The sequence below is a fragment of the Bubalus kerabau genome, chromosome 21 (assembly GCF_029407905.1).
Source record: "Bubalus kerabau isolate K-KA32 ecotype Philippines breed swamp buffalo chromosome 21, PCC_UOA_SB_1v2, whole genome shotgun sequence".
NCBI classification, from domain to species: Eukaryota; Metazoa; Chordata; class Mammalia; order Artiodactyla; family Bovidae; genus Bubalus; species Bubalus kerabau.
This window is the reverse complement of record NC_073644.1, coordinates 59,084,158-59,099,963: the sequence shown is the minus strand read 5'-3', so window position 1 is coordinate 59,099,963 and position 15,806 is coordinate 59,084,158. Positions and strand designations below refer to the sequence as shown.

At 37.8% G+C, this 15,806-nt stretch overlaps 1 protein-coding gene across 4 annotated transcripts in view; it reads left to right on the top strand.

The window, feature by feature from the left end:
• The window catches only part of TXNL1 (thioredoxin like 1), a 43,248-nt gene that overhangs the window by 10,880 nt on the left and 16,562 nt on the right, over positions 1 to 15,806 (top strand). For all 4 annotated transcript variants that reach the window (XR_008706851.1, XM_055559706.1, XM_055559704.1 and 1 more), the window contains exon 3: positions 1,804 to 1,977. Coding sequence is in view for 3 of the 4 variants with exons in the window: in XM_055559706.1 (XP_055415681.1) it covers positions 1,804 to 1,977 (174 nt within the window). In the remaining variant the exon portion in view is untranslated. The remainder of the gene's footprint in view (positions 1 to 1,803; positions 1,978 to 15,806) is intronic.

Genomic DNA, 15,806 nt, shown 5'->3' with positions numbered 1-15,806 from the left:
TACTTGTTTATTTGGAGGTAGGATGATATCTGTCTTGCAGTGGTGAATGCAAGTGTTGTTATGGCTGTATTAGTTAAGAAAAGTAGTCTGATATTAATTGCTTCTGAGTTTGTTTATATTAATATTTTTTGATATAAAACTAATAGTATGTTGTTAAACTTAGTAGGTCACTTGGCTGTTCTATTTTACATTTCTTTATTTTTTTGCAAATCTGGAATTATATCTTATCTTATACTGTTGACACATTGTTTGGTTAAAAACCCATGGGAGAGAATTCTTGGTTAGAGTTTGATTTGAATTGATCATTTTATGACCTTAGCTCCAAAGCTGCATACTCAACAGAAAGTTTAAAACATCGATTGCTGCTGATTGAGCCACAGGTCGGTGGGTTGCCCCACTTACTTGGTTGGCATGGCTGGGTGACAGCTCTCCGTTCACGTGTGTGTAATATGAAAGAGTGGTTGTGCCAGAAAAGTTTTTGAAGGCTTCTTGCAACACAGAAGACTACAAAAGTGTAATCTTGACTGAGAATCTTGACTCTGTAGTGGCTTTTTTTTTTTTTTTCCATTGAGGCTTTTGCCTTTGCATTTCTGGGTTGAAAAAACAAAAATCTTAAATGTTACATAGGTAAGCAGTTTGGGGATTTGGTGCAAACTCTGTGTTCCATGTTCATTGTTTAGTACTCTGGTCACATGCTGCTGGACAGTAGCTCTGGCCTTAATATCAGTATTCTGCGTCTCTAATCTGGAAGTGCTGTCTTCTGAAGCTGTGTCGTCCTGTATGGTAGCCACATGTAGTGAGTTGAAATGAGCACTTGAAATATGGCAAGTCCAAATTGAGTTGTGCTGTGAGTGTAAAATGCATATAGGATTTTGAAGGCTTAATATGAACAAAAAAAAATGTAAAATATGTCATTAACTTTTATATCGACTATATGTTAAAGTGCATATTTGGATTTACAACACAGGTTGCTAAAATGAATTTCACTTGTTGCTCTTTACTTCTTTGTTTGTGGATTCTAGAAAATTTTAAATTTCATGTACAGCTCACATTTGTGTATTTCTTTTGGATGGCACTAGTCTTCTTTTTTTCCCACTTACAAGGTTTAGAGAAAACGTCTCTGTAAACTTGATGCTTTTGTTTTTTTTTAAATAGTCATACCTCTTCCTGGCGTTAGAATATGCAAGAGGACATATTTATTTTACTTGTGTTCTTTACACTTCTCATGAAGAGCTTAAACCATGAAATCAGTGGTTAACTAATTTTCATTTGGTGGCTAGTCTTATAATATCATGGAGTTGGAGCAGAATTTGAAAAGATACCAGTTGCAGTGTTTTTGATGGGAGACCAGAAGTCATTTCTTTAAGAGTAAAACTAGATGAGGATGTTTCATGGACAGATGTGCTGCTGTTTTTTCACATGTGTACTTTTTATGTTGACAAATCTCAATACCCTTCTGGGTTTCTCCATTTGAGAAATAATCTGTGCTTATGAGAGAAGTATCTGGTTTTGTCAAGTGCAGTTTCTGTACTGGAAACTGATTGTTCTCCTGAATGAATGAATGAATGAAGCCTTTAACACTAAAACATAAAAATACGGGGCTATTCTTCAGTGTGGACATGTGGGTAATATAGTTGTGACCTTTAAGAATAGGCTTGCTCTTTCTTAAGTAACAGTTAGGAGTAAGTTATTTTACATGTTTTTAGTTCATGTTTGTGATGTTTAACTTCCATACAGATGCAGAGTGAATATTCCGAGTAGTTTAAGATTAATTTGTAATGCTGTCTAACTTGACAATTCTAGGGAACAGCTGCCACCAACAATATATCAGCAACACCTACATTTCTGTTTTTTCGAAACAAAGTGAGAATTGATCAGTATCAAGGAGCCGATGCTGTGGGACTAGAGGAAAAAATCAAGCAGCACTTAGAGAACGACCCTGGGAGCAACGAGGACACCGATATTCCAAAAGGCTATGTATGTGATCTTAGAAGTGAAATGATGTCACTTGCGTTTGTCATTATTTGGTTGAAATGAAATTTACTCTTTTCATGTTTTGTCTTTCACTAGTTAAGAATACTTTTCAGTGAGAACTTTAAAGATGAATTCAGTAGCTGACTATTGGGTTTTGTCTGTGTAATATGTATTATAACCTTACTTGTATGTGTGCTAAGTCACTTCAGTCGTGTCCAGCTCTTTGTGACCCTATGGACCGTAGCCCACCAGGCTCCTCTGTCCTTGGATTCTCCAGGCAAGAGTACTGGAGTGAGTTTCCATTCCCTTCTCCAGGGGAATCTTCCTGACCCAGGGATCAAACCCTCGTCTCTTGCGCTAACAGGCAGGTTCTTTACTACTAGCGCCACCTGGAAAGCCCATTATACCCTTAAGTCCCCATCATAAACTTTTCCCAAAATTTCTTCTCCTAATTTTTTTTCAAAATTTTTTCTCTCTTTTTGTTTAATACTTATTTTTATTTATTTGGCTGCACCAGGTCTCAGTTGCAGCTCACAGGATCTTTAGTTGTGGCAAGTGGGATCTAGTTCCCTGACCAGGGAATGAACCTGGGCCCTCTGCATTGGGAGCGTGGCATCTTAGCCACCGGGCCACCAGGGAAGTCCGTCTTCTAATTTTATTTGCCACCTGTTTTTAATCTGCTTTCTGAACTATTTTAATCGCCACTTTTAAACATTTGATTTTTACTATTTTTCCCCCAAAAGTGAAGAAGTTTGCATTGGACTTTTTGACAACTATGTAAAATGACACATAAATTTTAATGTATGACTGTTAACATACTGAATTTCCTTTCTACCAGTTTTTAAAGTTTTCTCTCTTTTTAAATATACCCCCTATTTTCTGGCACTCGTATTTAAAAATTCTAGTTACTGATTTTATTTTGGAACCAAATGTGACTTTAGTATTGCATATATTTTAAAATTTTTAAGAATTATTTTGAATAATAGCTTGATGACTTAAGAATTCCAAAGTTTTTGAAACTTTGGAATTATATATATTCATATATAACATGAATAGTTATAATTTGTATCTATCATATGAGAGCTATTTGAGAAGGAAAGTAAAATTCAAAAGTAGCTACTTCATGGTGGCTGACTTGTTTATGCAAATTAGTAAATCATACATAGCAAAAGATATATATGTATATATATATTTTTTTAATTTTGCTTGTTATAAAGTAAATGTATTGGCAGATTAAAAATGAATTTTTAAAAGGTAAGTGTTACCTCAAATTAAAGCTAGTATATGAAAGCATGTATACCAAGTGCAATAAAACAGAGCTGTAACGGGGCTGCCAGTCTTTCCGTAAGGCTCCTAAATTCATGTTGAATAAGGAGACTTTGTAGGTAGGTAAATAGGAGCAGTTCTTTTTATATGTGTGAGTGGCAGGGTTATGTCCTCAAAAAAGTTAAGGAATTTTAATAACGAATATTTATTTAAACTAGAACTATGATATAATAATTTGAAATGGTAATATTCAATTAGAAAGTATGAGCATGTATAAGTCAGGGTTGTGACACCTTTTGGAAAATTTTAGAAATCATTTGACTTGTAAACTGTTGTGTTTACCTCTTTGTATTTTTTCCTTTATTACTAAGGATTTTTGCATGAAGAAGTCTTATGGGCACAACAGTCTGGGTGCTTAACTGTAGGAATGCTCTGTTCTTTACATCAGCTGAGTGTGATATCAGGGTTTGGGTTTTGGTTGGAAATAAGCAGGAAAAAATAAAGTTTTAATAAGTAAATTAAATTTAGTTTTCATCTAGATGTTATGAATACACTGAAAAACTGTAAAAAACAGTTTCATTTTTTTCCATCAGGTGTCAAGACTGCAAAAGTTTTGAACTGTAGATCTTGCGGGGTTATTCAATGTTTAAAACTGGTAGTCTGTTCTCAGAACATTATTGTTTTTACAACATAAATGGAAACTGAATGAAAACCTGTGTCTTAAAGTAGATTTAAATAGAAGCATGCAAAAATATATTCACAATTTTAAAAAAAGATTGGGTTCCTTAGACTAAAGACTTTCTGTCATTAGGTTTTAACACTGAAAGGCTATATAACTACTGATTTCACACATGCTACAGTTTTGAAACTCGTGATTTGACTGGAGCCAGAGTTAAAGAAATAGGTATGTCTTCTAGGGAGAGTTGAAATATTGCAAAAGATGTAGAACATGATACTCAAAAAGTTAAGAATCAAAAAGATTCTTTTAAGAAGGCAGTTGCTGCTGCTGCTAAGTCTCTTCAGTCATGTCCGACTGTGCAACCCCATAGACGGCAGCCCACAAGGCTCCTCCGTTTCTGGGATTCTCCAGGCAAGAACACTGGAGTGCGTTGCCATTTCCTTCTCCAAGAAGGCAGTATTTTTATAAAAATAATGACTTTTGGTTTTTAATATGTTTACTGAATTGGAAAAATGTTAAACATTTCTATTTTTTTCTTTCCCATATTTGCTAAGTGTACCTTGTATGGCTTCAAATAGCATGAGGGGGCTAGCTGTATCAAGTCTCCCTCTTCAGAAGTTTGCATGCTGGGCATTCCGGAATCAAACGCATATTTGCGTGTGTTTTGTTTAAGTCTTAAGGCTCGTTAGTGTATTTCAGTATTCCAACATCCTAACTGTAGGTTTTGGTCTACAAATTTGTCACATTCATCAAAATAAATAGAACATGAATGCCCCTAATTTACGTAGTAGGTAGGATAGATATTTAACCAAAAACTTGAAGCATGAAGAGCTTTTTGTAACTCCTGTCTGTCTCCTGTTGGATTCCATCCCTTCCTCCCCTAAAATAATAGGTGAAATATAGTCAAACGAAAAAAGTTGACTGTGTACTACAAACATGCATACCATTCACTTACGCTCATCAGTTGTGAATGTTTTGCTGTTTTTGTTCTATCTTTAGTATGTATGTATTTGCTTTTGTTTTTGCGGCATCATTTGCAAAATAAGTTATAAACATCATGATGGTTCATGTGTAAATATTTCAGCACGTAGTTCCTAAGAATAAGGACATTCTCTGGTATAACCATGATGCCATTATCACTTCTAAGAAATTTAACATTGATACACTTGCTGCTGCTGCTGCTAAATCACTTCAGTCCTGTCTGACTCTGTGCAACCCCATAGACAGAAGCCCACCAGGCTCCCCTGTCCCTGGGATTCTCCAGGCAAGAACACTGGAGTGGGTTGCCGTAATGTACAGCTTATATTAAAATTTCCTTAATTGTCTCTGAAATGTACTTCATAGCTTTTTTTCCCCAGTTCAGTTGCTCAGTCGTGTCTGACTCCGCGACCCCACGAATCACAGCACACCAGGCCTCCCTGTCCATCAGCAACTCCCGGAGTTCACCCAAACTCATGTGCATCGAGTCAGTGATGCCATCCAGCCATCTCATCCTCCGTCAACCCCTTCTCCTCCTGCCCCCAGTCTCTCCCAGCATCAGAGTCTTTTCCAATGAGTCAACTCTTCACGTGAGGTGGCCAAAGTATTGGAGTTTCAGCTTTAACATCAGTCCTTCCAGTGAACACCCAGGACTGATCTCCTTTAGGATGGACTGGTTGGGTCTCCTTGCAGTCCAAGGGATTCTCAAGAGTCTTCTCCAACACCACAGTTCAAAAGCATCAATTCTTCGGCGCTCAGCTTTCTTCACAGTCCAACTCTCACATCCATACATGACCACTGAAAAACCATAGCCTTGACTAGACGGACCTTTGTTGGAAAGTAATATCTGCTTTTGAATATGCTGTCTAGGTTGGTCATAACTTTCCTTTCAAGGAGTAAGCGTCTTTTAATTTCATGACTGCAGTCACCATCTGCAGTGATTTTGGGAGGGTCATGCATTGCTTTTGTCAGTCTCTTTAGTGTTCTTTAGTCTAGAAACTTCTCTATACCTTTTTTTCTTTCATGACTGCCTTTTTGAAAAGTTTAAAACAGCACCAGTCTACTACAATAGCTGCTAGACATATGTGGCATTTTTTATGTGACTAGGGCATCTGAGGCAGTGAATTTTCAATTTTATCTATTTTTAATTAATTTTAAATTGACACATGTGGCTAATGGCTGTCTCATTGTACAGTGCAGGTCTGGACCATCTGTCTTATGCACTGTCCCACAATCTGGATTTATGAGATTGTTTTCTCATGATTCTTTCCTCAGTATTGGCAAGTTGATTGCATAAGTAGTAATATTTATTTCCAATAACATGTTTCCAGAATATGTAAATTTGCAATTATATCAAATATATAATATTAGGCCAGTTTGTCCCAGACAGTGTTGACTAACAGAGCACTTAATGCAACTGTTCAACTACACTACTTATTTTGTGTCCCAAGATAAATTAAAAAACTATTTAAATAATTTATTTAGTTTATTTTCATCATTAAAGTATTGGAAGTATGACTGCAATGTTGCCTTCAAGCTTGAGGTCTTGATCCTACATACAGTATGAAGAGGCATCATGGTAGGATGGTAGACATTTAAATGTTTGTAAGTTTTTGTCACATTTTCAAGACATGTTTATGGAGTTCAGAATAATATAGAAGTAGAACTTGGCTCTGTAATGCTCCTTTTCTTCCTACCTCTCTTTTTGAATTAGTTACAATATGTTACCCTGACTAATATATTTAACATCTAATGCAGTATAACATTTAATATAATAGAATATTTTGGCTTTGTAAGCATTTAGGCTAGTCTGTAGATAATTAAGGGTCTATTCTAATGAATTTTTACCATATTGATAATTATTTGACCTGTAAAAATTTGTTTCTTTCGTCTTTCAGAACTGTATACACATGTATTAGCGTATATATTAGTATTATTAATGAAGACTGATAGAACATGCAACTGATACTTGGTAAACTTGATTTTATTACTTGGTAAACTTTAAAGCAGTTCTTGTTTAGTCAAAGAAATGGATACTTTTCTAGAAAAATAGTTTATCAAAATCAATTCCTCTAGAAGCAGAACTCCTTAATAGATCAGTCACCACTGAGGAAATAGAGAAAATAGTAACAGAGCTCTTCCATAAATACCAGGATGTCTTCACAGGGAAATTCTAGCAAATCTCTATAAAGATCAGGTAGTCTAGTGTTACTGAGTTACTTAAGACCATATCAAAAGAGAAAACTTCCAAATTTATTTTTGAAGTATGACATTGATCCCAGAATCTGACAGAGTTTGTACAAAAAAAAAGTTACCAACCAGTTCCAGTTAGGAATATTGGTGTAAAAATCTTAAATAAAATATAAGTAAACAAAATCCAGCAATCTAGAGCAGAAGAATCATGATCTACTAATATGCAGGAAAAGCATTTAAGAATTTTTTGTTTGTTTACATTTGGCTGTACTGGGTCTGTGCCGCTGTGCTGGCTTGTCTCTGGCTACACTGGGCAGGCGCTACTCTAGCTGTGCTGCGTGGCTCTCGCTGCGCTGGCTTCTCTGTTGAGCTCCTGTACTGGACTGGAACCCGCTGGTCCGGAGTCGACGATAAGAAAGGAAAAGAGAGAGAGAGGCTGATATTCCCTGGTTTGCGCAGAAAACCAGTAAAGTCCTTGACACAGGGCTTGTGTTGCTCATGAAGGCACCAGGAGCCCTCTCGAGAGGGTCTTAGAAGCCCAGGCAGGAGAGTGAACACGACAGGTTTCTATGCTCCAGAGAATTAGCTGGGTGGAGAGAAAGAGAGAGAGAAAGAAAGACAGACACGGGGACCCAAGCTCTGATGGAGCAAAGATGTTTTATTCAACATAGTGTGGGTATATACACTGTCTTTAAGGTAGCTTGAAGGTATACCTTCCAGGTAGCTATTTTCAGCAAAGATAAAGATCAAAAGTCCAGACTTACAAATTATCAAGGAAATATGAGGCAATCCATATCAAAGAGAGAGGGTTGTAAATAATCATTTTTACCGAATGGTTCATAAAAAGGAAGAGGGTGGTAAATAGTTACTTATCACCATATGGGAAAACTAACAAAGGAAATGCATGCATTCCTCAGCCCCGGAGCGGTTTGCCACCCCTCTTAATTCCTGAATATTCAGGAATTAATAAGGAACAGAGGATTCATGACAGATCCAAAACAGCACATAGGAAGCCTCCTGTTAAATGCTTCCTGACAATTCCCCCTATTTTATTATATTTGTAAGAAAGGTCCTGACCAATTGAGTTTGTTTAGTATTAACCAACTTTATAGAAAGGCAATGATAAATAACAAATATAATTACCAAGACAATCACCAAATTTACAGTTCCAGACCCAATGCTGTGGGTAATACTTTGAAACCATCCTAGTGGGTCTAGTCCAGATAATTGATCAACTAGTTGTTCAGATAAAGTTTCTAAATTAGTGGAAGAGGTCAGACGTTTATAAAAGGTTTCAAAGATTTCCTTTTGCTGTAATTGTACATTCAGAGAGGCATTATCATGTATGTTTTGTAAATGAAATTTGATTTGTTCCCAGTTGTAGGCACTGTGATTGAAATGAACAGGAGTAACACACACACAAAATTGTGGAGAAGGAAATGGCAACGCACTCCAGTGTTCTTGCCTGGAGAATCCCATGGACGGAGAAGTCTGGTAGGCTGCATGCAGTCCATGGGGTCACACAGAGTCGGACACGACTGAAGTGACTTAGCAGCAGCAGCAGCAGCAACACAAAATTGAGTAGAATTCCAATCACATTTTAGTATTACTTGCTTTTGCAAATCTTTTAATTGATCTCCGACCCATTTGATGGCTGTTTTTAGTTCCTGTATTTCCTCTTGAATACCCTCATCTACCTGAGCCTGAGTAGCCCACATATTATGAGCATCTTCAGTCCAATTTTGGATAAAATTATGTGTTTGAATCGTGGTATGTAAAGCAGCGCCAGCGACGGCAGCAGTGGTGCAAATGGCTGTTAACCCCAAAATGCCAAGGATCAGCCATCCAACGAATCGTTTAGATCGTTGGAGCAGTTTAGTAAGTAATCTGGAAGCAAGTCCAGCCATGGGACCATCTTCCCAGGGTCGTTGGAGATTTATTGATAACCACAAATTTCATTGAGATCGAAGAATCAAAAGGGAATCATTTATTAAAGAGAGGAGTTAAGACAAGTATATAGTTTGCAATTAATACAAGTTACTGAACGTAAAGTCTTATTAAATTGTAAATTTCCTATGGCTATAACAAAAGGAAGTGGGACACAGGCCTATATAAAATATGACTGATTATAGCGAAAGAAATAGTTATTATGACTACGACTTGTCCCTGTGAAATATCCGGTCCAAGTCCCAAGTTCTTCAGTGCAACAAGTTTCCAAATGTCCCATTGTTCAGGCCCACTCTGTTTATTGAGGATGATCCTAGGATGAGGTGGGGCTAATCCACCATCAAGCCACCCAAGAAGTCCTTTGTCATGGTAATGCTCCATTGTAGTGTCATTAATTTTCCATGCCACTTGAGTAGCATAGTCACACATAGAGCTGTTAACATCTTCTGAGCAGTTAGATAACCACATACCACGGGGTCCCCAATCAACAATTGGATGATTTAGCCCCAAACAATTTTCCTGTTTTGGCTTGACATTTGTCCCAAGGAACAGGAGTATGTGTAAAGTTCTTATAAGTAAACCCTTTGCATAATGTTCTTTGTTCTTTCCCTAACTCTTTCCCTCAAGTCTCAGTAGTATAAACATGGTTCACAGACAAAGAAAGGGCAGTAAATAATCCAAACAACATCCAAAAATCCTTTTGGGGAGGCAGGGCGAAAGCCCAAGTTTGTTGGCTAACATTTATGCATAATTCTGCTGGGCCCATGCACAAAGGAAGCACTTCGTAACCTAGAGAAATATTAATTAGTTTTCCTTCTTCTTCAGGGTGTGAGGGCCCTATAATGCTCTAGGGAGAAGGCATATGTATAGAGTCATTAGTTGAAACGATTGGTCCTCTCTCTGTCCATTCGACCACCTGTAGTAGGAGGGGCGTTGGATATGTAAGCCCAGTAAGTATGATTAGTTAAAGCTCGAACAGGGGAGGCACAGGTCAAGAGACTGAGCATTGCCAGGAGAATATATTCAGGACTCCGAGGCATTCCTGTTGAGAGACCAAATTTTCAGCTCCATTAGTAAGGGTTTTTATTTGTCCCCAAGTGGGGAGATTGGAAGGTTGATGCCTCCAAGGGCGGCGCTTCCTGGAGATCTTTAGAGCCGCCATGGCCCGTATTGGAATTTCTTCCTCCTGGGGTCCTTGTTGTCCCATCTCCATTTTGAAGGCCAGGGGCTCCCTTGGGTTGAATCTTCCGAAGAGGAAGCCATGTGAGTTCGTTGGATCCATCTGGGGAAATACAAGCATACCCCTTTCCCTGTAAGATTAGCTTCCCAGATTTCTGTTGTTACATTAACCTGTCTTGGCACCAAATGGGCAGAGGAAGAGAAGTGTCCTTCAATTCCTCAAAATGCCTTTCTGCTCTTGTTAAGATATCTCCCTGTGGTAAGTTTAAAAAATTTAAAACAAATAAAGCTGTATTAATAATAGTTATAGGTTTAGAAAATATCTTATGTTGGAATCTAGTAAAGTCTGCTTTAGATAAGGAAGACAGTAGTGTTCCTGTGTATTCCCCCTTTTTTTAATTTTTTTATTTGCAACTTTAGTGTGTGATGTACACATTTGACTATGCCTTGTGCCTGTGGACTATAAGAAATACCTGTAATATATTTAATAGAAAAAGATTGTAAAAATTGTTTAAAGTGTCTAGAAACATAGGCAGGGCCATTGTCTGTTTTTATAGAACTAGGAGTTCTCGTTACAGCAAACAAGCTAATAAGTGAGTTATAACGTATTGTGTAGCCTCACCACGAAGAGGTATGGCCCAAATAAAAGAATTAGTGTAGATACAGACATGTAAGAAAGAAAATGGAGAAAGTTCAGGGCAATGAGTTACATTCATTAGGTTGCAAACCACGAGGATTAATACCTTGTGCGATCGGTGGAAGATGTAGGGGTCTACAAGTAGAGCAGTTACTAATAATTTCTTAAGCCTGGCGGTATGAGATCGTCCATAGCTTGTGTAGGGAGCCAGCATTGTTATGCAGCAGAGCATGGTGTTCCTTCAGAGTAGCAAAGGAAACCAGTTTTATCAGCCTGCTCAGTACCATAAGTCATGCGGCCAGGAAGGCAAGAATGTGCTTGAATATGTGTAATATAAATGGGAGAATTGAGGTTTCTAACAACAGATTGTAGTTCAAAAAAGAGTTGTTGAATAATAGGTTGATTGGAGTTTGTGGTGGAGGTTTCTATATTTTTTAATACAAAAATTGAATATATAGAGTCAGAGACTATATTAATGGGGTAAGGATGTAGGCAAATAAATTGAATAAGAGCATATAATTCATTTTGTTGAGCAGAATGAAATTTACTATAAAAGACTTTATATTCCTTAAGAGACCAGAATGAAGCTTTGGTGCTTTTAGTCCCGTCTATATAAAAAACCTCAGCTTGTGGTATAGGCTGTGAGCTGATAATGCGAGAAATAATAAATTCAGTATTTTTGAAGAAATTCCACAGCTTACCAGAAGGATAATGAAATGAAATGTCTCCAAAATATTCCAAAAAAGCTATTTGGAAATCGGTAGAAGTTTGTAATGCGTTCTCAAATTGAGATTTATTGATAGGTATTACAGTTTTATGAGGATCAGAGCCAATTAGAGTTTTAATCCTATTTCTTCCATTGATAATGATTAGAGCAATTAAATCAAGGTAGGGTGTAAGTGACTTTATTCCCCTAAAACGGGTATAGATCCATTCTACTGGGTGTTCTTTTTGGGCAAGAAGTCCTGTGGGAGAATGAAGAGAGGGGAGTATAAATAATTCTAGAGGTAAATCTAGTTTGATGAGCATAAGAAATTGTTTTTGTAATTTATTTTGCACTAAATAGAGTTCCTCTCGTGCCTCTTGAGAATGTGAACAAGGGCTATTTAAATCAGGATCTCCTTTTAAAGTATTAAATAGGTTATTCAATTGATAATTAGCAATGCCTAAAGAAGGTCTAATCCAATTTATATCGCCTAAGAGCTTTTGAAAATCATTTAAGGTTGATAATTTATCAGTACGGTGGGGAGTAATACGTTGTCTGTTAACAAACCCCAAGTAATGGTAAGGTTTAAATTTTTTCAGGGACAATGATTAATCCAGAATTTTTTAAGCGTAGTTGAGCTATATCAAACGTGTTGAGTTTCTAAGATAGATCGAGCCAAAAACGATGTATCATCCATATAGTGAATAACAAGAAAGTTAGGAAATTGTTTCCTCACAGGCTCAAGGGCTTTAGCTACGTAGTACTGACACATGGTGGGAGAATTCATCATCCCTTGTGGCAGTACAGTCCATTGGTACCGTTTATGAGGTCTGAGGTCTGATATGATTAGGATAAGGGAGAGAAAAAGCAAATCTCTCTCTGTCTAAAGGATGTAAAGGTATATTTAAAAAGCAATCTTGTAAATCAATAATAATAATGTGCCAATTTTGAGAAATAATGGTAGGTGATGGATTCCTGGTTATAATGCACCCATAGGTTTCATAGATGCATTAACTTTGCTAAGGTCTGTTAGGAGATGCCATTTGTTAGATTTCTTTTTTATAACAAAAATAGAGTTCCAAGGAGAACAAGATTCCTCAATATGCTTTAATTCTAGTTGTGTATCTGTAAGTTCCTTTGCCACCTATAATTTCTCTTTTGTGAGGGGCCACTGCTCTGTCCAAAAAGGCTCGTCATTCTTCCAAGTTATTTTAATAATTGTATTGTTTGTTAAATGAGCAGTGGCCCCTAGGAAAAATGTGAAATGTATATCTGAGTTTCCCATTGCATAAGTAAGTCCCTTCCTATTAGATTAAGGGGTGCATCTATCACATAAGGTCTTAATGTTGCAGGTTGGCCTTCTGGTCCCTCACATGGATAGATTTGAGTACGCAGATAAACCTCTTGTACTTTGGTTTAAGAAATCCCTGCAATTTGGCAAGAAATTTTTTGTACAGGCCAGGATTTGGGCCATAAATGTTTGGAAATAATAGTAATATCAGATCCAGTGTCGAGGAGACCAGAAAATCTTTTACCATTAATTTTGATATTTATAGTCAGTCGGGCAAATTCAGATACTAATGATATCCAAAAGGGCTGTTTTTGATCTGTACTGCCGAATCCGCCTGTCCGTACATCATTAGAGGTGTTAATAGAAATGTAAGGTAAAAGAAGTAATTGAGCAATTTTATCCCCCTTTTGAGTTGCCATAAAATCTGAGATGACATCATAATTTGAATTTCTCCTTTATAATCTGAATCAATTACTCCAGGGTGAACAGTAATTCCTTTAGAAGTCAAACTAGATCTGCCAAGTAAAAGACCGAAGGTTTGTGGAGGCAGGGGTCCAAAAAGTCCAGTAGGTATTCTAGAGGGGACTGGTTGAAGGTAAAGGAGAAAGTCATTTAGGCCTGGTATATTGACAGCAGCACTGCCGGGTGTTGAGGGTTTGAGGGAGAAGATGGAATTTGCCCCTGGTTTTTGTTGAAGGGGACCTGGAGGGTCCCCTGCTTGGGGTTTCACGGAATAGGTTTCCCTTCAATGTCAAATTTAGATTTACAGTCTTTGGCCCAATGCATTCCTCTACGGCAGCAAGGGCAGATTTTTGGAGGTCTTTTTTTTTTCTTTTCTAACTTTTCTTTTCTTTTTTTTCTTTTTTAAATTTTATTTTATTATTTAACTTTACAATATTGTATTGGTTTTGCCATATATCAACATGAATCCGCCACAGGTATACACGTGTACCCCATCCTGAACCCTCCTCCCTCCTCCCTCCTCCAGCTTTCTTAGGGCAGTCCCTTTTTAAATGGTTCTTACCTCCACATGTAAAGCATCCTTCATTTCCCTTTCTTAAGGCAGCAGCCATTGTTTCAGCTAGCATTTGCATCTTTTGAGTTTCTGATCCTAGATTGCGACAAGCCTTCAAATAATCAATAATAGTCCCTGTCTCACGAATTGGAGCTATAGCCTTTTGATATTCCTGATTTGCATTTTCATAAGCAGGTAATTTAAGGGACTAGATCTGATAGGTAGATAGATAGAGTGCCTGATGAACTATGGACTGAGGTTCGTGACATTGTACAGGAGACAGGGATCAAGACCATCCCCATGGAAAAGAAATGGGAAAAACCAAAAAGGCTATCTGGGGAGGCCTTACAAATAGCTGTGAAAAGAAGAGAAGTGAAAAGCAAAGGAGAAAAGGAAAGATAAAAGCATCTGAATGCAGAGTTCCAAAGACTAGCAAGAAGAGATAAGAAAGCCTTCCTCAGTGATCAATGCAAAGAAATAGAGGAAAACAACAGAATGGGAAAGACTAGGGATCTCTTCAAGAAAATCAGAGACACCAAAGGAACATTTCATGCAAAGATGAGCTCAATAAAGGACAGAAATGGTATGGACCTAACAGAAGCAGGAGATATTAAGAAGAGGTGGCAAGAATACGCAGAAGAACTACAAAAAAGATCTTCACGACCCAGATAATCACGATGCTGTGTGATCACTGACCTAGAGCCAGACATGCTGGAATGTGAAGTCAAGTGCGCCTTAGAAAGCATCACTACGAACAAAGCTAGTGGAGGTGATGGAATTCCATTTGAGCTATTTCAAATCCTGAAAGATGATGCTGTGAAAGTGCTGCACTCAATTTGCCAGCAAATTTGGAAAACTCAGCAGTGGCCATAGGACTGGAAAAGGTCAGTTTTCATTCCAGTCCCAAAGAAAGGCAATGCCAAAGAATGCTCAAACTACCACACAGTTGCATTCATCTCACACGCTAGTAAAGTAATGCTCAAAATTCTCCAAGCCAGGCTTCAGCAATATGTAAACCATGAACTTCCAGATGTTCAAGCTGGTTTTAGAAAAGGCAGAGGAGCCAGAGAACAAATTGCCAACATCTGCTGGATCATCGAAAAAGCAAGAGTTCCAGAAGAACATCTATTTCTGCTTTATTGACTGTGCCAAAGCCTTTAACTGTGTGGATCACAATAAACTGTGGAAAATTCTGAACGAGATGGGAATACCAGACTACCTGACCTGCCTCTTGAGAAACCTATATGCAGGTCAGGAAGCAACGGTTAGAACTGGACATGGAACAACACACTGGTTCCAAATAGGAAAAGGAGTACGTCAAGGCTGTATATTGTCACCCTGCTTATTTACCTTCTATGCAGAGTACATCATGAGAAATGCTGGGCTGGAAGAAGCAAGATTGCCGGGGAAAATATCAGTAACCTCAGATATGCAGATGACACCACCCTTATGGCAGAAAGTGAAAAGGAACTAAAAAGCGTCTTGATGAAAGTGAAAGTGGAGAGTGAAAAAGTTGGCTTAAAACTCAACATTCAGAAAACGAAGATCATGGCATCTGATCCCATCACTTCATGGGAAATAGATGGGGAAACAGTGGAAACAGTGTCAGACTTTATTTTTGGGGTCTCCAAAATCACTGCAGATGGTGACTGCAGCCATAAAATTTAAAAGACGCTTACTCCTTGGAAGAAAAGTTATGACCAACCTAGATAGCATATTCAAAAGCAGAGACATTACTTTGCCAACAAAGGTCCGTCTAGTCAAGGCTATGGTTTTTCCAGTGGTCATGTATGGATGTGAGAGTTGGACTGTGAAGAAAGCTGAGTGCCAAAGAATTGATGCTTTTGAACTGTGGTGTTGGAGAAGACTCTTGAGAGTCCCTTGGACTGCAAGGAGATCCAACCGGTCCATTCTGAAGGAGATTAGCCCTGGGATTTCTTT